This window comes from Rattus norvegicus, chromosome 16 (genome assembly GCF_036323735.1).
Source record: "Rattus norvegicus strain BN/NHsdMcwi chromosome 16, GRCr8, whole genome shotgun sequence".
NCBI classification, from domain to species: Eukaryota; Metazoa; Chordata; class Mammalia; order Rodentia; family Muridae; genus Rattus; species Rattus norvegicus.
The window spans coordinates 58,550,487-58,572,636 of record NC_086034.1 but is presented as its reverse complement, the minus strand read 5'-3'; the positions used below and the strand labels follow the sequence as shown (position 1 = coordinate 58,572,636).

The following is a 22,150-nucleotide window of genomic DNA, read 5'->3' as shown; positions in this document are numbered from 1 at the left end:
CGCCCATAGGCTAAATTCTTTGCTAATGATTCTCCCTGGTCTTTGGAGATTTTTTTTTCCACGTGGACTGTACAATTAATTACTTATTAATGGCCCCTTACGCGTTCATCACTACGTTATAACCAAGAGAGTAGCAAGATGCCCTAAGGGAGGCCTGTCAATAAAGTAACCCTAGCCAACAGGCAAAAACCCCTGTTATATGCCGTTTAAAACAAAATGTACGCTATCTGGAAAGCATGAAATGGCTTTGAATTGGCTTTAAGTTTCCAGGATCATCTTATAATAAATATAAAATTTGTATGAAGACTTCATGTAGTTTCAAGAACCTTATGTCTCCAGTGACTCGGTGAACTAGTTCTCTTTTGTTTTCTAGTGTGCAGTTAAAATTACATTTTTGTTTCTTGCGTATTTTGTATAAAAAGAAGAAAAAAAAAAACATTTTCACTGCATTTGGCGAAGTGTGTTTGGGGAATGAGGTGACTTTAAAACCAGGCTAGGGACTTTGTGGTACAGCATGTGCTTAACATGTCTGAGACCCAGGGTTTTCCCCAATACCAAAACAAATTAAAAAAATCCAGACTGGGTTGTGTCCATGATCTTCTGGATTACATCCGTTGGAGATCCCTTTGGGGGCCCGTGGGTTATCTCAGTCTCCAAGAGGTGTGCAGCTGAATCTGCAGAGTGGCCTTTCCCTGGGTTTGTAGACATGGGCATGATTCAAATCCTGCCTGGAAAATACATGTAATTCTCATGAGTGGTACTCGAGTGGGAGGGGCAGCCTGCTGAAAGCGGGTTGGATGAGCTGTGATGACAGATGCCGGATACCCACCAGTTATAGAGGAGGCAAAAAACAACTTCAGTTATGAGTCTCCCGCTGACCGTCACAAGGTTGCTCTGCATTGCAGGACTGACGTGTGATCCGGTTTGTCACTAAGTGGCATGCATTAGGAAAAAAGGCTGTCAGGGATTTATGTACTTAACCCTGACTACTGATTATCCAGGACTCCGCTAGGGAGGCCAAGCGATGGGGAGAGAGGAAGGACAGAGATCAGTTTGACTTATTCAAGACCTCCATTATAACACATTTTTCATGAAATACAGTTAGTGTCAGAAATAGGTACATTTTAAAAACTAAGATATGCAGGACTGAGAGCCATATGTTAGCCAGAGCAAAGGAGATGGTTTCCATTTGCCACAGATTCTCACACACTTAACCCTGTAATTAGTAACTTCAGAATCCAAGGATTTTGAATCCAAAACTTTGAATCCAAAATCCAAGCATTTCAATATTTAGCATTTTAATGTATTCATTCACAAACATCTATTGATTGGTCTTTGTCTTAGTTAGGGCTTCCATAGCTGTCATAAAACGTGATGACCCAAAAAACTTGGAGAAGAAAAGGTTTGTTCCGGTTACACTTCAGGTAACAGTCCATCGTGGGGAGCGAAGGGTGGAAGCTAGAGGCAGGAAATGAAGCGGAGGTCATGGAGGGGTGCTGCCTATTGGCTTACTCTTTATGGCTTTCTCAGCCTGCTTTTCTAATACAATCCAGCCACCTATGGAGGGCTGGGACTACCCACATCTACCTAGGCCATCACCACTCAATCATTGATGAAGACCATACCTCACAGACTTGTATTTAGGTCAACCTAATGAAGGCACATCCTCAACTAAGATTCCTCTTCCCAGAGTGGGTCTAGGCTCCTGTTAAATTGACAAAAACAAAACGACACAGTCATGGAGCTCACACGAGTTGGGGAAGAGATGACAGGCAAATGATTATGTAATCTGTTAGAGGGTCATAGTGTTGTGGCAACAAGTAAAAGGGCCAGAGGGCTTGAGTGCTGGGCATATAGCATTTGCCTGTAGTACCAGCACTTGGGACTGCGGACAGACAGAGTGAACATTCAAGGCCAGGCTAGGCCACTTGGCAAGATCCTGTCTCAAGACAACAGCAGCAACTCCCACGCCCAAATTCCTAAACAAGAAGGGCAGCAGCAACCAGAACAGCAACAACCAAGAAGGTTAAGAATGTGGAAGGTCACAATTTCAGATAAGACAGAAGGACACACAGGGACTAAAGCCAGAAGCTATGCATGTCAGGCATAGGGAAAGATCTGTACAGGACTCCAAAGCAGGATCATTCAACTCCTAATATCCGGAAGGGAAGTATCAAAGAACTTTGTGGCAATGACAATGTCTGGCATGTGCATAGTGGTGCTACTCTTTCCTACGAGAAAAACAGCCTATTCATTTTTAGGAATGAATGAACATGTGAGGAACAGCATCTGAGTTTGTTTAATTGAGCCCAATAGGAACAGTAGACATTCAAACAGAGAATATGTAGTCCTTCATGAAAAGATCTATTTTTTTATTAGTTGACCATTCACGTTCATCAACAGGCTTATGTTAGTATTTATTTACACATACTTATGCACCTATTTTTAGGGTTGCAAATAAATATTTTTTTCCCATCTGGACTTTGACTGTGAATATGTGTAATAAGGAATTAGGTGAATTAAAATATAGATGTTATTTGAGAACTGATAGGATGATACTATATAATAATAAAATGTATGTATAGTAATTACTCTTTAGACTGGGCAGATTGTATGAACCCATATACCTATAAAATAAAATGTATTTGCAAGAAGCACACAGACCAAGTCAGCATTGTCCAGACACCTACCCTTTTTTTTTTTTTTGTGGTCCTTGGATAACTAAATCTTCCTTTAAAAATACTAAAATTATTACCCTCTTTAGGTTTTGAAAATGATCGTCTAAAATATGTTTCAAATCCCTCCTTTCCTTGCTCCAACCTTCTAAAGAATGTGCTGAATATAATCTATTTCCCATTGGCTGGAAAAGGTCACAGAGGAGTGGGGTTTGTCTCTTTGCCTGGGCATTCTTTTGATTCTCAGGCACTGAGAGCTTAGGCAGACTCATGAATGGGCTACTTCACCAGACAGAGATGCCTGGCTGTCTTTGTCTGCTTATCACTCTGGAATGACTTCCCAGGGTAAGAGGGCAGCTACAGTTCAAAGTTAATATATTTGTGGTTGTGAGTAGACTCTGGAATAGGTGGGGTTTGTTTTTACTGTGGTAATGTACAACATAAAATCCACCATTCATAAAACCCATTTCAGTCATAAAGTTCAGCGGTAGTCTGTACATTTGGATCACTGTACCAATAACCATTATCTTTCTTTTGGATAAATGCCCAAGTCAAATTTCTGTACCTGTTAAATAATAATACCCCTGCTCTTGGCAATCACTATTCAGTTTTCTGACTATCCTAAAGACCTGCCTCCTGTGAGAGGAAATCTTATATTTGACCTTCTGTTTCTGGTTTACTTCATTAGTGTAATGTCTTCAAAACCCATCCATATTGTAGCATGTGGCTCAGTTTTACTTTTAAAGACTGGATAATATGCCAGGCATATTATATACCCAATATTATCCATATCCATGTGCATGTATATACCACACTCTGTTTGCCAATGGGTATTTGAGTTAAACTTTTACTTTGGCTATTGTGACTAATGCTACATCAACACTGTGTATAAACTCTTGCTGGCATCCTCAGTTTAAATTCTTTGGGGTTAGCTAGGAATGAGATCCCTGAATAATACAGTCATTCTCTGCGTCTTTTCTAAGCATCACTGTGCAAGTTTTCCAAGGAAGGTAATTTGGGTGGAAAATTATTCCAGAGGTGCTTATAATAGGTGTCCAAGTGGGAACCTCTCCAGGTTCATCAGGAAATGTGTCAGGACTCCCTCTCTTGCCCTTTCATGGTTTAGCAGCAGATTCTCAGACAGCAAGTTGTGCATAGTCCCACCTCACCAATGGGGAAGCCCTCCTTACTGGGTTGTGTGTCCTCACAAGGATACTGGCCATTGGGCATGCTCGAGGCAGAAAACGTAATTGCCGCTGCTTCACCATGATAGTGGGCAAGCAGGAGTTCATTGCTGTAAAAATATTTAAAAGGGCTGTCTTTTACCCCGCACTAGATCTGGTACTGCAGTGCCCCAAGACATCTGTTAGACATCTTCATCTCAGTCAGCAAGGCGTCTCCCCTGCTTTGCTCCACTCCAAATCACACTGCTGATGGCTGCCCTCTGAGCCTGGCAACAATCTCTAGTCTAGTTCCCAAGGCAGGTTGCCACCATGCCAAACACACACATCCCGGTTCCATGGCGATCCAGTGTCTCCAACCACCACACACTCTCTTGAATTCATTTAAATCGCCACATGAAAGAACACACGACACAATAACCTCTGATCCAATTGATAAGATATAATTGCCCACCTAGACATACAAATCTCTGTACACATCCAACCCTTAAGAACATTCATAACAACCTGTAAATGTGCAGAGAGGAATCTTACCATCCAACTCCATATTCTCTCCGCTGCTCCTCTTCCCCCTCACCCCAGTCTCCTCTTCCTCTCTAAAACTTTTCTCCCACCCTTCCTTCCTTCACATCCAGTGACATGCCTCGTTCTATCTCACCTGTATAATGACATCCTACAGAAGTTGGTGGAGAAAAGTGTGGAATCAGTGCTCCATTCCAAATCACTTGAATTTACACTCTGGGTTCAGAGTGAATTAACACTATGGTTGTAGGTCCTGATCCACAACCCAAGGACTGAACATAATTCATGAATGAATGAATGAATGAATCAATGAATGAATGAATGAATGAATAACGAAATTTCTATAGTGTTTGCAGGCTGGAGATCCTAGAAACCCAAAGTGAAAATTTATCCCAGCGGGGGATAGATTAAGCAAAAGATGAAATTCAGTTCAAATATTGATGACTGCCCTCTTAAAAACAATTTGATAACTTCCCACATATATTAAGGAATATATCCAGTACATAATCTGGTGCTTTGCCTAACATTGCCCTTTTCCACTGTAGTAATCCCAGCCCTTCATCTGTGAGCTGCATTGATGATGGGAATCCTGCTCTGACTTCAAGTGAATGTTTCTTGTTTACAGCAGCAGCTGCAGGGTAGACTGTGCTAATCCTGTAGGGCAATGATTCATAGCATAAGGGGTACAATCGGCTATAATTGGGACAGAACAGACATTGTGTATGTAGTGCAAGCTAGAATCAAAGAATGATCATATAATGCCCAAAAAGGAAGGACTTTGTGACCATATGATGGGGACGTTTCCAAAAGCAATCACAATTCCCAGTGATCCAGCACTGAACAGTGAGCCAGTGCACAGCCTGAGTCCCTTAAAGTTTAGCAGAAGCCATGACCCAGTGCTATAACCGTAGCAGTTACTGAGGGTACTAGCATTTCAGGTCACACTTTATCTCAAATGCATCCTTGAAAATTATGTCCCAGTGAGTACTGTCAACATGGCTGTTAGAATTATAGCCTTGTGCAGTTCTTTTCTCTGGAGAGCTGTGAAGTAGTACATAAGTGTCAAATAACTTTACTAACCTAGAAATATTGGCTTAATTGTAAGCCATGTTGTGTATATTCTCTGGTTGTAAATACTCTGAATGTGCTATCCTGAGGTGAGGGTAGTTTTAGGAAATTGTGTGTTTCCTTGGAGAAGCACTATTTCTTTCTCTTCAGGTATAAAATAGCTAATGTTTGATAGTGAGAAAGAAAAACATAACATATTTTGTTCTCTGTGATAATTGTTACCATACCAGATAATGAAAAACTGACATTCAAAAAATTGTTTCTGTTTGTATACTTTTTAAAAGTGCTAAAATAATTAAGATATAAGTAGGAATTTTGCTTGTTAACAATAGTACATGTGGTGGTTTTAATGAGAATGGATCCCATAAGCTTATATGTTTGACTACTTGGTCTCCAGTTGGAGGAACTGTTTAAGGAGGACTTGGAGGTGTGGCCTTATTGGAGGAAATGTGTTGCTGGGGATGGGCTTTGAGGGCTCGAAAGTCCATGGCATTTCTGGTTAGTCTGTCTGTCCTTGTGCTTGTGTATTAAGATCTAAGCTCTCAGCTACTGCTCAGCCCCAAGCCTGACCATGTTTCCCATGATGGTCATGGACTCACCCTCTAAAACTGTAAGTTCCTAATAAACCCTTTCTTCTGTAAGTCGCCTTGAACATGGTATTTTATGACAGCAATAGAAAAGTAACTAAGACAATATGTACATGTAAACATGAGTAAGACGAGATGAGCAGTTACACTGGACAATGCAGGAAGCATGATTCTTCCTGCTATAACAATTTGGTTCTAATAAAGAAATCTCAGGACATAGATTCCTTCTAACTTTCCAGCTTATTACATGGGAGCCAGCTAGAATTGGTGAGAGCCCAGCATCTGCCTACAGTTCATAGAAATTTCTCATGGCCTCTCTGTTTTTTCCTTAAGAACAAACATTTGAAATTGAGAAGGAGGAGGGTTGGAATCAAAAAGTTCCATGATTATTTGACCTTGAAGTTGAGTTGTAGCCGCATGTAGAAAACGGACAGCCCTACAAGTGTATGAGGTTAAACAAGTCAGTGTGTATGTATGTGTGTGCATGTATGCGCACAGATGTGTGTGTGTGTGCGTTTGTCACAGTGTGTGGATGGAGGTCTTTTGAGCATGTTGTTTCATCAAGCCCTCAGAGTCTGAGGCAAGTGCTTTTACACACTGAGCCATCTTGTTGGCCCTCAATCTTGTCTGTTTTGAGATAGAGGTTATTGGATTCATTGAGTGAAACCAGAATGCCAATATCAATGGACTGCCCTAGAGATCAGATTTCCCCCTGTATCTACGCCTGTAATTGGAAATCACTTTTTTCTTTGTGAATTTGAAAGTAGCAGTGACTTATAAAATCATCTCTGCTTCTTCCTCAGAGCAGACTTAGCTGAAAGATGTGCCCATTCTTAATGATTTAAGTACAGTTAGCGAATGTGTTACTAGTGTTAACTAAGGTCTTAATACCAACTGTTGAGTGGAGCTACATAGGTATAGAGAGCAATCCAATGACCATCATACTGCTGAAGCAACGAGGTTAAATCTGTCATATCCAATACCATGGGTGAACCTGGAGAGCATTATGCTGAGAACAATCAACCAGTCACAAGGATGAATACTTGTACCACAGGATGCAAAGCAGCCAAACATAGAGAAATAGCGAGGAGAATGTTTCGCAGTTTCCAGAGCCTGGAAGAAGAACAGATTAATGGACTGCATTCATCTGGTTAGAGTTCTTCAGGCATATTGGATGACGGGACTCTAGGAACCCATTGTGTATTGTTGGGCTTAGACTTAACACTACTGTATTGTGCAGATAAAATGTTTAAAGGAGGCAGATCTCAAGTTGGGCCATTGCTGTGATTAAAAAAAAAAATGGAGACGTTTTCCTGCTATTGGAACAAGAAGGAAGCAGTTCTAGATTTAATATGTTCACAAGTGTAAGAACTGGGACTCCTAATCAGGGCAGCCCAGTCTTGTATACTCCTTACTAACAGCTTATCCAAGCAGGGATGAACCCTCCAAGTGTGTCAGGTTAAATTTCTTTCCCTCTGCATTGGTGAGGCCAAACGTTAGGACAACCCTAGTGTTCTGTCACCACCAACCCAGTCTTGCCAGAGCAACATAGCTCTTATTCAGTTTTGAAGTGCACCACTCAGTAAAAACTCAGGCCGTGCCCATCATTATGGTTATTGGAATATTTTAATGGTGGCTAAAGTATATGATATCTGTACCTAGATGTTTTAAACAGGCTATTAGAAAAGGGATGGTAGAAGGGTTTTTTTTTACCTTTTACCCTGCTTTCTGAAGCCTTCTTAAGAAGTAACTAAGTAAGAATATCGATCATTGGCACACTAGTTGAATAAAAGCTACTGAAGTTGGAAACAATCAAATCTATCCAGGACCAGAAGCCCAGCAGGGTGCATAACTGTTAGGAGGCACCAGATGTCACAGGTCTTGGGAGGCCATATAACCTCCTTGAGAGAATTTTGGGTCAGATAGGCCCAGAGTTAGATATCAACTGCTTATCTTATAATTTGCCTGCCATTAAAACATTGTCCTCTCTCTGGAAGGAAGTCTCATATTTTAAAACTATAATATGACCCACCTCACAGACTATTACAAGATTTAGGTGTGAAGAACATTTAAGATTAAGCTCAAGGGGCTGGAGAGATGGCTCAGTGGTTAAGAGCACTGACTATTCTTCCAGAGGTCCTGAGTTCAATTCCCAGCAATCACATCGTGGTTCACAATCATCTGCAATGGGATCGGATTTCCTCTTCTGACAAATCTAAAGAGAGTAAAAGTGTATTCATGTTACTCGTTAAATAAATAAATAAATAAATAAGTAATAAATCTTTAAAAAGCTTTGATTTAAAAAAATTAAGCTCAAATTTTCCACATAAAGCATTCAACAAGTGTTTCCTTTTAAAAATCAGTTTAGTACCACCATTATTATCTGACCCTCACTAACCCCAGTTTCTCTCTCATCTCGCTCTATACAGCCTTTGCCCTGTTAAAACTAACCTCTGATTTTGGAGGACATTGGAAGCTACAATGTTTCCATTCAAAAGTCTTAGGTTAGAGTTTCAAATCTGAGGGCATCCGAATGTGACTACTGCATTCTGAGATAAAAAAGTCTTTAAAGAGATTAAATCAAACTAAAAGGAGGTCACCGGAGTAGGGTCTAATCCACTATGTGTGCTGTCTGTAAAAGAAGAGGACGTTTGAAAGCAGAGTATAAGAGAGGGAAGAGGACCTGAAGACAAAGAGAAGTGGTGGCCAAGGAGAAATGCTTCAGGGCACCAACATCTTGCCCTTGGGTCCCCACCCCCATCCCCCCCCCCCCCCCGCAGCCTTTGTTTAAGGCCCCCTGCTTGCTACTTTGTTATAACATCTCTGATAAAGTAACCAAGCATCCCTGCTGAAGATGAGTGGCAAGTCAGGAAGAAAGGGGGGGTAGGCTAACAAGTAAGTGACAGCTCACCAGCTGGGCAGGTTGGCCTACTCCTGTACTCTCAGCTACTCAGGGGAATGCCCTGAGAGTGCAGACCCAGTAGGGCAGCATAAGGAGAGGCTCTGAAGAGCCTACCTTTCCCCCTGATTTAGCTTGATTTGTATGGTTTCCCAAGGTGGCGTGTAATTTGTTACATTTTCTTATCATTTTCACCTTAAAAGACCTTGCCCCAATTCAACCCCAGCAACTGGCATTCCCCTTTACAGCAGCTTTGAGACCACCACCTCCGAACTCCAAGTTCACTGTGCTTCTGGCCTGTTCTGTGTGTAAAACTGCTAGGGCTGAGCACCAGGGAACGCCTCTCCTCACTTCTCTGGCCACATCTTTATCCGCATTTCGACTCTGAGCCCCTAATCCATGCCAGGCTCTATGCCAAATGCTTTTGTTCCTTGTAATTTAATTCTCAGAACAGTCCTGAGAGATGAACTGAGTGCTTAGACAGGGAAAAAAAAACCTAGCCAAGATAAAATGTCAGGGAAGCTATAAAGTCAGGATGCAAATCTCAGGAGACAGCCCAGAAGAGGACCAAGAGGTAAAAAAAAACGAATGAAGAGACAGAAGAGTGGGATTACTGACACTCAAGGCACACTTGAGGACTGGTAAGGAACCCAGGGGTTGGTGCCAGAGGAGCTTTTCAGATTCAAAAGGGCACAGTCAAGCCTATGTTCTCGACACAAGCACAGTGGCCTCAGGGACAAGACAGTGCAAAGATGTGATTCTGAAGACAGGCGTGATTCTGGCCAGGTTGGCCAGAGCCTGGTCACCTGTGACCTCAAGGATGATGTAAGGACATGGTGGTTTTATTTGAAATGCAGCACAAGTCTTGGACTGGTTTTTAGGGAGATGATTTCATCATCAGTTTACATTTTTAATAGAAAAATGTGCTTTTATTTTTTAATTGAAAGGAGGAATTTTTCTCTCTCTCTCTTTTTTTTTTTTTTTTTTTTTTTTTCTGGGAGCTGGGGACTGAACCTAGGGCCTTGCGCTTGCTAGGCAAGCGCTCTACCACTGAGCTAAATCCCTGGAAGGAGGAATTTTTCTAGAGCTATGTGGGGTCCATTATGGGACATCGAGTGTCAAGGCTGTTTGGAGTGAGGACTGGTTCCCATGGTAACCCAGAGGAAAGCCATGCATTTGGAGCTTAAGTTCTACACCCTTTGTCTCTATCTTGTAGCAACTTCCCTGTCCTTCAGACATCAGCTTAATTGTATGAATCCAATGACAAATTTATTTCTAGAATCACTTTTGACCAAGGATTTAGTCAGTTTTTCCCCCAGAAAACATTAAAAGATAATAGTTTAATTTTAGAAGAGGAGGACTCTTTAAGATAACGTACAACTTTTTTTCTTAAACAACAAAATCCTAGCTCAGTTCTGCTGTATATGGTGATCACGGTGGCATGAATGGACAGGCTGGAGCAGGTCTCCTGTGAATTGTTAAAGTGCCAATCAAAGGACTTTTGAGGAGTGGGCAGTGTGATTCAGAATGTCTGGGAGGGGGGTGGAAACATTGAGTACCAGAAGGAAGTAGTAGGGTCTAAGGTTAGAGAGGAAGGTGGGCTCTGAAATGATTCTTAAAATCGCCATTGATGTGTTTACAAAAAGAGAAAGTGGGGATATGTCTCATATCCCATGCTGAGACATCCCTTCTCCCTGAGGGACCAGCCACACGACAGTATAGTATAGAATAGAGTGTATTCAGGGCATGAGGAGGGGAGTTAAGAGGGCAGTAGGGCTGAGAAAGAGAGAAGTAGAGAAAGAGAAGAGTAGAGGCCAGCCATGAGCACATGGAGAGAAGGGAGGAAGGGAATGGGGAGAGAAGGGACAAAAGGAGAAGATGGGAAGAGCAAGAGAACAAGAGGAAGCAAGAGAGCAAGAGCAAGAGAGTGAGAAGGGGACAAGCAGCCCCTTTCATAGTGTCAGGCATACCTGGCTGTTGCCAGGTAACTGTGAGTTGGAGCTTAGACGGGATGCTAACAGCCATGGCATATGAGGATCACACAGAAGTTCTATAAAAACCACACACACACACACACACACACACACACACACACACACACACACACGGTGAGCAGGGTTGAAGATAACATAGCAATAGAGTGCATGTTAGTACGTGCTTGGACCCAAAGTTAATTCCAATAAAAAAAAATCAAAACAAAAGTAGATACGTTACAGGAAAACATAGTTTAATGTTGTAGGAGGAGGAAGCTATGGTTGGAATTAAACTGGAAACATTCATAAGAAGTGCAGGGGTCTCTTAGACCTGGCATTACAGTGGCCTAAAGGCAGTGCTGGTTTTGATCTTTAGTGCATTAAAGATGAACGTGAGCTCCTTAAAGGTGCCCAAAAGGACAAAGGGTTCTGCTATAAGAGGCTTCCCCCAGCTGAATTTATCCAAGACAAATTCATAGTCAATTTGCCAACATTTTCCAAAAATGAGCATAATTATATCTGCTAGGGTTACTTATACTTCAAGAATTAACAGTAGAGAGAGGCCGTTGCAGACTTCTACAAAAGCGATCGCAGTAGAAGATTAGATATGAAAGACTAATGGTAATCGAACAAAGAAGTAATGGGATGGCAGTGATACAGGGAATGGTTTGGATACTTGCTAAAAATCAGTTTTCTTGAAAAAATACTGAACAAACAAACAAACAAGCAAAGCTAAAAAGATATTGTGATGATAGCTAGAGACAGGAAGCCAGTCTAGGTAGTGTGGGTTGTCAGAAAATAGAACTGGAACCCAAACTCCTGGCCTTGCAGTCTGATGAGATCTAAGAAGACATTCTTGGAGGGCTTGGTTTCGCTCTTGGTACACAGGAGCAGTTTGGTAACTATGGTGATAATTTGTTGTTCCTTCTCTCCCACATCCTATCCATGCCAACAAAGGGCTGTAACTCCTGTAACACAATTAGACAGGGGAGAGTTTGAAGTCCTGGAGACACAGAAGAGGACCGGATGTTTCTAGAGCAGAAAAGATCATGGCAGGATGTGGACCAGAAAGAGATTCTTCTCATTTAAGTTATAATTAGAGAACTGCATTTCGAATGTGACCCGCACAGCTACTACTGCAGATGCTTTCATTGCTCCCGTATGTTTGAATAACAAACATGTCTTACTCACCCTCCCCAAATAAAGTACATGTTTTATCTGAGGAAAATTTGGAATTTAGTCTTGTTTCTTTTTTTTTTTTCCTTCACATAAAAAAAAAAGTTTGTGTGCATTAAGTTAAACTGTTAGATCCAAAATAAACCTTCTCCCTTTCAGGAAACCCTCTCAGAAGTGTCAATACTAGGAGTCTTAGGAAGACTAAAGAGTGGTTTAGTCCCTTGTGTTAAGGATGAGCATCGTTTGTCGTTTTGGGTTTTTAACTAAGTATCTGTAATCCAATGTCTTCTTCTGACCTCCACAGTTCATACATATGTGTGCTGGCGCATGTGTATATGTGTGCACACACTAATTTAAAAATAAAATAAAAAATTAGTAAATTAGGTACTAATATTGAGCATAGTTTTATCTTCCAAGAGTAACTGTTAGGTTTTAATATGGCTTTTGAGTTTTAACACGATACTATTTAATTATAGTATTAACCTCACAAAGCACAGCTCAGCACCATACTGTGATCATGGTGACATTTATTGGAGGGCTGGACTAGAATCCAGGTTTCCTGTGACTTGCTCAAGTGCCAGTCTATTTAAAAATCATGCACCTAACTGACTCATAGAAAATTTCCTCCGAGTATTTTATAGGTAATTTCATTATGTGCTTTTAAAGCTATTACAATGTAGACGGCTGTTGGCAGTCTTCATTAAATGAAAGAAAAACTGTTTACTCAGTCATGGAAACAAGTTAGCTTCACCCAGTCACAAGCATCCATCCATGAATTGATTCTGCCCTAGAAATACCTGGCTTCTGGTTTAGAATGTTATACAGTTGAGAACACTACAATTTTAAGCTTCACTGTATCATATTAGATCAATTTTTCACTGAATCAAATATCTGGCCCAGCAGCATTTACTATATGAAAGAGAGATTCAGACAAACTGAAGAAGCTGTTAATTTAGCTCCCAATATAAGATGTTTCAAAGCCGACATAGGAGAAACATTATCTCTTTCTTTTAATTGTTTGGATGACTCAAGGAAGCAGTTGCCTTAACTAAGTCCTCATACATAGCACAGGAAGAAACACACCCAGTAGTTGACACAGGCTCTCCTTCCTGCATTCCCTGCCAGCATTCTTTCTCCAGAGGGAAGAGCATGCTTCTCTAAAGAGGAAGGAAGACAAGTTTCCATTCCTGTAAAGTAGAAAAGATTGAGGGAGAGCCTGGCTTCAAGCAACTTGGAAGACAGAAAAGTACTGCAAGATCACAGGCGTTCCCCCACAAGCTCTGCCGAAGTTTTATGGATCTGCGTTCAATTTGTCAAAAAGAAAGTATTCCTAAGTTTCACAGTAGTAAAGAACATGTGCCTCTGGTAGAGGCAGGAGACATTCGGTTCTACTCAGCTGACTGCGGGCTTTACCCTGCCGTCCCCTATAAAACTCTAGCACTAATAACAGTGGGGCTTGTTTTGTGAGCTGTCTAATGTAGATGTGAGGAACTAGACTCAGTGTCCTTAACTCTGTCCCAACCAGATTATACTCGATTACTACTCGTATTTTCAAAATTTATATTTCCCGTATATTTTATTTGCATACATACATATTAGAAAAGTGTTTGAAGCCGAAGAGTGACCTTTTCTTAAATAGCTACTGAAAACCAGCTATACTTGGAAGTAACATTTCACATCTTCTTACACAATGAGAAAAGACATTTTAAAATTTGATGGCTCTGCCATTAGGCAAAAATTATCAAGATGAGTCGCTAATGTAATAATTAGACAAATATCCTAGGAAGGGCATTCATTTCTTTCATAAAAATGAAACTTACTGTGGTCCTTATGTGTGTTAGTAAGTTATATCCTCAGTCTGGGTATTGGTATTTAATCAGTGGTGCTCTCCCATTTGAAGCTGGTTATACACCACTTTATTTGTAGTATGTATAAACTAGGTATGTTCGGAGCCTAGAAGAGGGTCTCGAGAAACAAAAAATAAAGAGACTAATAAGAAAGTCACAATTGGGTTGGGGATTTAGCTTAGTGGTGGATCACTTGCTTGCCTAGCAAGCACAAGGCCCTGGGTTCAGTCCTCAGCTCTCTGGGGGGAGGGAGGGTAAGTCACAATTCACTAAGAACAGATAAGAAAAACCCGTGCTTACATTTTGAAAAATAATACTAACTCTCACAAGTAATAAGGGAAGTCAATACTAAAACACATTTGTTTGTTCATTCATTTGTTTGTTCCTTTGTTTTGGTGCTGGGGTTGAACCAGGACCTGTATGTGTGGTAGACATCTGTTCTACCAGTGAGCTTCTTCTAAGTCAGGTCTCTCCATACTGCCCAGGCTACCCTTGAACTGCCTCTGCTTCCGTAGTGATGAAAGGCCTAGCTTTAATTGGCCTATGACTAAATTTAAATTAAAGACTCATGGCTATAAGAAATGTGATAGCCCGGGGTTGGGGATTTGGCTCAGTGGTAGAGCACTTGCCTAGCAACCGCAAGGCCCTGGGTTCGGTCCCCAGCTCCAAAAAAAAAAGAAAAAGAAAAAAAAAAAAAGAAAAAAGAAAAAGAAGAAATATGATAGCCCTATAATATTAGTGTAATTGAACATGTCCTCTGGGAACTATTACATCTCATCATATGAACGTCATCAAAATAATTGGCCGTAAGTATGGATCTACATGTACCTTGTTTAAATATAACACAGCACTTGTAGATTTTGAACATTTGTATATTTGGGGGTGAAGGAGTACAAGTTAAGGCTGGAAAACATTAGCTTCCTAAACAGATATGACTGAAATTCTGTCTGTGAGGTTAATAATGTAATTAATAATACTGGATCATCCACTTAACAAGTGCTGTTCCAGGACAGAAAGGTCCTCAGCTCATGGTAGCTGTTCTTATTTTTCTGAATGTATCTTTGTTTAACCATGTTTAGTTCTGACCACTGTAGTCATAGATTAGCAAGTAGGTTCTCTTTACAGCCCAGCGCCTCTAGAATTGTCACCAGGGTCACTCAGAGATAGATTCTCATGCATTCAAATTGCTTTTACATTTTTTTATTAGTTCCACTGGAAGATAGGAAAGCGATACAATCAGTTTAGAGCCCTTGGGAGCACAGAGAAGTCTGGGCCTATAGAAAACTGCCCGAGATAGTGTGGTGGTCTCTTCAGACACTTCAGAGAACAAACTGGTGTTGGATAATCTTTCCCATGCTGTTAGATAAGCTCCTTCAGGGAGTCCCAGAAAGGGAACTCTGACTACTTTCATTTGTAAACAAACTTACGTGGCAGCTTCAATAATAACCCATGAAACGGTGTGTACATGTATGTATGTATGCATGCATGTATGTATTATGTATGTATGTATGCATGCATGCATGTATGTGTGTGTGATTATGGGTACACTTCTTTGTGTGGGGCCATTTATGTGTGTGTAGGTATGCATACACATGTGTGCATGCATATACAGAGGCCAAAAGATAATCTCTGATATTTTTTTTGAGAGCTTAATTTTTCAAACCTGAGTCTGTCTCCTAGCACTGAATTTACATGTGTATACCTGGCTTCTTTTTTTCCATGTGAATAATGTGGATTGAACTCAAGTGCCGATACTTTTTAGGCAAGAAATTTACCAACAGAGCTCTTTTCTCATGTCCAATATGAGCCAAACAGGCACCATTGATGTTTGACTTACAAAGGGCTCTGTCCTACGAGCTTGCTAACAAATTAAGGCTAGGTGGGGTTCATTTCCTCACATTTAAAGGGGTTTGATAATGTTAACTATGTGAGGTCTTGTCTAGGTTTTTATTTTCTTTTACAAAATGGAAATCTCAATACTACAGTTCAAAGCCATGCAGGAACAAATTTCAACATGCTATAGACATGAATGTTTTCATTCTTACAGCCATTCAGTATTGTGAGAGAACGTTCTCTAAAGCTAGCTCTAGAAATGTTTAAGAAAGAGGTGGGTTTGATCAGATATCGCTAAAAATCTGTCCCATGTCCCAAAGATTGCAGCCTGTTTAAAGGCAGTGACATTTCATTCTGGAGTAAGGAAAACTGAGTAGGGTTGGGGGGGGGGTAATACATAAGCAAACTGTGACCTTCCCTTGGTACAACTGAGAAAGGCCCAAACTTCAAAGGACATCACTATCGGCCATATGATCACGTGATCACAGCAAACAGATCACACGCATAGTCAAACAAACAGAACAAGAAGTAAAGAAATTGTGTGGATTACTGAATACAGTTTCTTGTTCCAGCCTGTTTCAGATTGTCTGTGACTTGTCTTCACCCAGCTGCTTTCTTCAGAGGAAGCCGTGAGGGATAGTGGTCCCACGTGCCTACTTTGAGCCCCTCAATACTTCTTGCAGAGCAATTAGAGCCATGGGCTGTTAGGATGAGAAGAAGTATGTGTGCGACAAGCACAGACATTTGGTTCTTTGTGGAGAATAGACCAGATGGGTGCTTGTTCATAAAGAGCAATAAATATCTCAGGAAATGTAATGGGCCATTTTTAATCTGAACTCTATAGTTGAAGACTCATATGAGTCATCTACAGAGGCCAATAAGGGTTCCTCATGCTTGAGGAACCCTGCTTTGTTGGGTGAGGTGCACCACTGAAAGTACTGCTGACTGAAACTGCCAGCCTACTACCCCAGGCCACAATGCTTGCCTCTCCTCTATATAAATGTGAACAGATATTTAAAGAATGATGGTTTGAAGAAACCAACCAATCGTCAAGTGATAAATCCATTTTAATGTCCTTTGTCTTCAGGGTTCTCTGTTTCCTCAAACTTCATATAACCTGTGGCCTATCTCTTTTTTTCTTTTTCTAGTGTCCATGGAAAACATTGGTGAACAAGGTAAAATGTTTTTACGATCGCAAATATAATGCTTTAAGAGCAGTTCAATAAAACATGTATTTGATTGAAAGAAAATATTCCTTGACAATATAGTGATATGATAGAGTTAATGACATCCTAGCTCCTGTCCTAGCTTCAGTTACTACCCTGTAACTAGTTATCCATCTACAGCATTCATGAAATTCTGCCTGTAGTTATGTTATGTTGATTTAAGTTCCATATTAGATAATCCAAATTGGAAATGACTCCACAGGTACAAATACCATTGATTCTTCAGAACAGTTAATAATTGCTAATGAAATTTAAAATACTAAATTTATATTCTGCTTACTTATTTCATTTTTGTTAGGAGTAGGGGCCTGGCACATGCTAGAAAAGGGACTCCACCACTCATCTGCATCCCTAGTCCTCAAACATGTCTATCCTCTGAATTGGCACATTTTCTGTAGTTATTTATTTTAGAACTGTATTAATATATTATTCAGACAGAGTTATCATCAGTAGTACAACATTATTTTAAATTCATACAGTACTTTGAGCCTTTAAAAGAACATACAAAGTGTGTTTATATTCTCTAAAGAAGTACTCAGGATGCTTGTCTGAACAGTTGTCCTGTGTAATAAATTTGGCAACAGAACCCCAGTGGACAGAAATCACTTCATCAAGATGGTCCCTGTTTACATGTTGTCATCATAACAAGGAAAGCCACCAGGGTCAAGTAGAGCTAAGCAAACAGCTTCTAAATGGGGATTGCTTTGCTTTCTCTGCCTCTCTTAAGCAAAGTTCATTAAGCCTGAAAGTCTGGTTAATTACATTTGGTTAATATTGTGTTTACTCTTCTATAACTGCCCTATTTTAACAATGTAAGAAAGCTCTAACTAACCAATTAGAGATGTGCCTAAGTATAGATGAGGGGGTTCTATTTATGGATATAGATGCAGTGATAAATTTGGAGATAGTAAAAAATCAAATCTTCCTAACTTTAGGTTTTTATTCAAAGAGTTGTATTTATTTGAATGAATATAATAGAACATATTAAAATATAATATTTTATGGTTTATCATCTTTGTAAATTTGAGTATTTTATGAATATCATAATTTGAGTAAAATTTTGCATTATCACAGTGGTGATTATTTTCTCTCATTTTAGTTGTGTGCCTCATGGCTTATCATCTACTTTTCGCAATGTTTGTCTGGTCATACTGGAAAACCATTTTTACATTGCCCATGAATCCTTCAAAAGAAGTAAGTTAATAAGTAAGACAATAGCAAAGTTATCCCAAGGATGGAAATCTGTAATATTAATTTCTGAAAATAAATTTTCCTCTTTTCATTAGTGTTTCAAATGTATTGAATACAGTGATGTTTGAGGATTTAAAAAAAATCTGTGTATATTAATAAACACTGGAATTTTTACTAGGTCCTTACTTTCTCATCTGATAGAATTATGCTATCAAGTCTCCTATGCCTTCCTTTGTACTTTACTGTCAAGCATCCAGATGGATCAATAAGAGAAAGACAATAGGTACATAGATATGTAGATAGATACATAAATAGATACATAGATATAGATAGATAATAGATACATGGATAGACACATACATAGGTAGACACATAGATACATAGGTACATAGATACATAATAATACATACATGATAGATACATAGATATAGATAGATATATAGATACATATAGATAGATACATAAATAGATACATAGAGATAGATAGATAGATAGACAGATGATAGAGATAGATAGATACATAGATACATAGATAAGTAGATACAGAGAGATAGATACATAGATAGATAGATAGATAGATAGATAGATAGATAGATAGATAGATAGATAGACAGACAGACAGATAGACAATTTGGTTCAGTTATATAGTAATTATTAGTAATTAGTATGTATACATAATAGTTGTCTGTCAATCACCAAAAAACAATAAGTAACTTAATTCATTATCTTGTGATTCAAGTTATCCATAGCTAGTCTACAACCTTTAGATACCCAGACTCCTTCTATCCTACTGTCCCGTCACATGATGTTTTGATTCTCTGAGCCAGTTCTTGATTGAAGATGTAGCCCTCATTCCAGACATCATGAATATATTACAGCCAGCAGGCCATAGACATTGGAAAGAGGTGCCCTTTCCCTTCAGTGACATTTGCTTTGAGTTACTGATTTCATTTCCACTTGCATTTAGATGACTTCATTACGTGACCACATCTCTCTCACATGGAAGCCTGGGAATGTAGTCCTTACTCTCAGAGGTCGTGTCAGCCCATTAAAGGCAGGAGTGGCTATTGGGGGACAGCTAGCAATTGCTGCTACAGAAGGTTTTACATCGCAATATATGACTACCTTAGATTGTCATTTTTGAATATATTCTTTTCACGTCTGGCTCTCTCACGTCACTAAATGATTTTAGAGCAAGAGAAAGTACCTTACATACTTTTGTATTCTCGGCATTTGCTCTAATACATGTTTGTTGAATTGAAAAAATAAATCTTGCTGTGCATATCATACCATGTTTTCAATAGTTTAAGTTAAAAAGAAAAGACATCATGGTAGATTGTTCCCTAAAGCAATCAATTTGAAATGAATCTGTGATCATACAGGTCAAAAACTATGCTTTTGGCCTGGAAAAAAGTTGTTAAAGCCCAAACGACACATATGTCACAGAAATAACTGTGTGTGTAGACTATAGTGCTTCACAGACCATCTTTTGTCTCAGACTCTCCACTCCTTTCTGTGTGTTTTTCCCTTCTTCATACAGAATTCATTTATTCCTCCTAATCTCTCTCGAGGTGTCTTGGCCTTTGTGTAGGTTTGAAAGAAATTGCTGACTTCAGTCAATTGGGTGCATGACCTCATCCACTCAGGCGGCTTACCAACCACTTCAGCATTGATAGATTTCACATTGATTCCCAGATCTGATCACTTCTGAGCCTAATGTATGTGTCTCTCTGTTCAACATTCCACCTTGGTTAGTTCACTGGCACGTTAGATACCAACTGTAAAACAGAGTTCACCATTTTGTCCTTCCCTAAACCACAGCCTACGTTAGTAAATATCTCTGCCATCTTCTACTGGTCATGCAGGCCAAGATCCTGGTGTCTGCTTGTCTCTGTCTCTGTCTGCCCTCCTCACTCTGTCCTCTGATTCTTTATCTCTTTCTGTCTCCCTGCGTGTCTTTCTCTATTTCTGTCTCCCTTTGTCTGCACGCTCTCTCTCTCTCTCTCTCTCTCTCTCTCTCTCTCTCTCTCTCTCTCTCTCTCTCTCTCTCTCCCTTCTCCCCATTTGTCCCTCCCTCTTACCATTTTCTGACCTACTACAGTCTTCATGGTACTTAAGTCTTACTTATAACCCCTTCCCAGAGCCTTCAGAAGTCCATCTTCCACCTAGAAGTAAAGTGTTTCATCTAAAGCGAAACTTAGCATTTTCATCTGCAGTGTGTCTGTTCTGTGACTGCACATACTCCCACAGGGAAAAGTCTGTCTCCCTTGCCTGGCAGCAATTATCCTTTTCTGAGTCTGACTTCCTGCTTTATGTTCTTGTAACTCTTAACTCATGTAGCTCCCTGAATGTGCTGTCCCAGTATTTTTCTTTCTCTAATAACCATTCTCTTTGTAGCTTACATCCATACCAGCAGCAATTATCTCCTGAAATTCTCAAGCATGGAATTCTCCCAGAGTTCAGTTTCTAGACCTCTTGTTTTATATATCTCAATTGGGGATACCACTTAATTTTATAACTTTATAATAGTATCTCATTAGTATAACTCTCAAATAAATATATTAGCCCAGACCTCTGCCTGAACTCCAGCCTCATCAATAACTACCTCTCTGACATATGCCAAAAATTCAAACTCAGGCTGGAGAGATGGCTCAGCGGTTGAGAGCACTGACTGGGTTCCAGAGGTCCTGGGTTCAAATCCCAGCAACCACATGGTGACTCACAACCATCTGTAATGGGATCTGATACCCTCTTCTGGTGTGTCTGAAGACAGCTACATGTACTCATATACATTAAATAAAAATTATTTTAAAAAAATTCAAATTCAATGTATCTGAAAACATTAGGATCTCCTACTCAGTTTTCTGATCATATTCTTAAAGTGGTCCCATCTCAGTAATGGCAGTTACATCCTTTACTCTTCAGGCCAAAATCCATTGGGTCGTCTGACTGTTCTTCCTCCCTCATCTGTATCCAATCAGCAACTCAGCTCCAGGCATGACTAGCTGGCGCCTACAGCGTGAACTCATGCTCCTCTCTGAGCCACATCCTCATCTCCTACTTATCTATTTGCTGCATCATGTTCAGGATTCCTTTAACTACGTCATATAAATGGCAAGCCTCCCAGCACACACACAGAAATTAATGACCATGAATTTGTGACTTGATCAGACTTTTCTAGGTGATTTTTTTTACATAAAACTGTATGTGTGTGCTCAGAGAACTGTGTGAGGTAGATCTTACTTGATATCACTTTACATGTGTGTATGAGTGTTCATGTATGTTCAGCCATCTTCAAAGGCCACAAGAGGATGTCAGATACCCAAGGAACTGGAGTTACAGGTGCTTTCAAGTCACTTTGGCATGAGTGCTACGAGCTCAACTTGGGTCTTCTGCAAGAACATCAAGTATTTAACCACTTAGCCATCCTTCCAGCCCATGTTGCTAATTTTGATAGTGGCATAATACTCTTATTGAAATGTGTAATACCTGATATAGTGATGCTCCATTTTAAAATGTTTAGGCTAACCCTAACCCCTTATTACATAGAGAGCTGATATTAGCATATTGGTATGTAGAACTCTAACTGCCCACATCTTAAATTATTCCTTATTGAAAATTCTTGGATGTAGAATTACTATATTAAGGAAATTTCAGTTGCTTGAGAAATTGTTACCCAAAGGAATTGCAGTAATTTTCAATACTACCAGCTACATTAATTAGACTCTTGGCATTGCTTACTATTATGAAAACTCTGTTAGCAACTTAGTAGACAGAATGTTCTATGTTTTAACTTGTACATTTTAGATTCTAGTGAGTTTTTTGGTTCCCTTTAAAATATAAACCATGATTTTATTTTTGTATATATGGTTAAAATTGAATCCTAATTTAATCTGGGAACTATAGATGAGCTCAGATCTTGGTGTCTATTGCATTTGCCAGTAAGAAGAAGGCAGGCATTTTGGAGAAATG

The 22,150-nt window shown here is 39.8% G+C and overlaps 1 protein-coding gene across 3 annotated transcripts in view; it reads left to right on the top strand.

Moving 5' to 3' along the window:
- Window positions 1-22,150, top strand: part of Zdhhc2 (zinc finger DHHC-type palmitoyltransferase 2) — a 69,600-nt gene that overhangs the window by 8,894 nt on the left and 38,556 nt on the right. For all 3 annotated transcript variants that reach the window (XM_008771288.4, NM_145096.3, XM_039094197.2), the window contains 2 exons: window positions 16,910-16,936; window positions 18,087-18,181. In XM_008771288.4, the coding sequence (XP_008769510.1) occupies window positions 16,910-16,936; window positions 18,087-18,181 (122 nt within the window). Of the gene's footprint in view, window positions 1-16,909; window positions 16,937-18,086; window positions 18,182-22,150 lie in introns of those variants that run through there.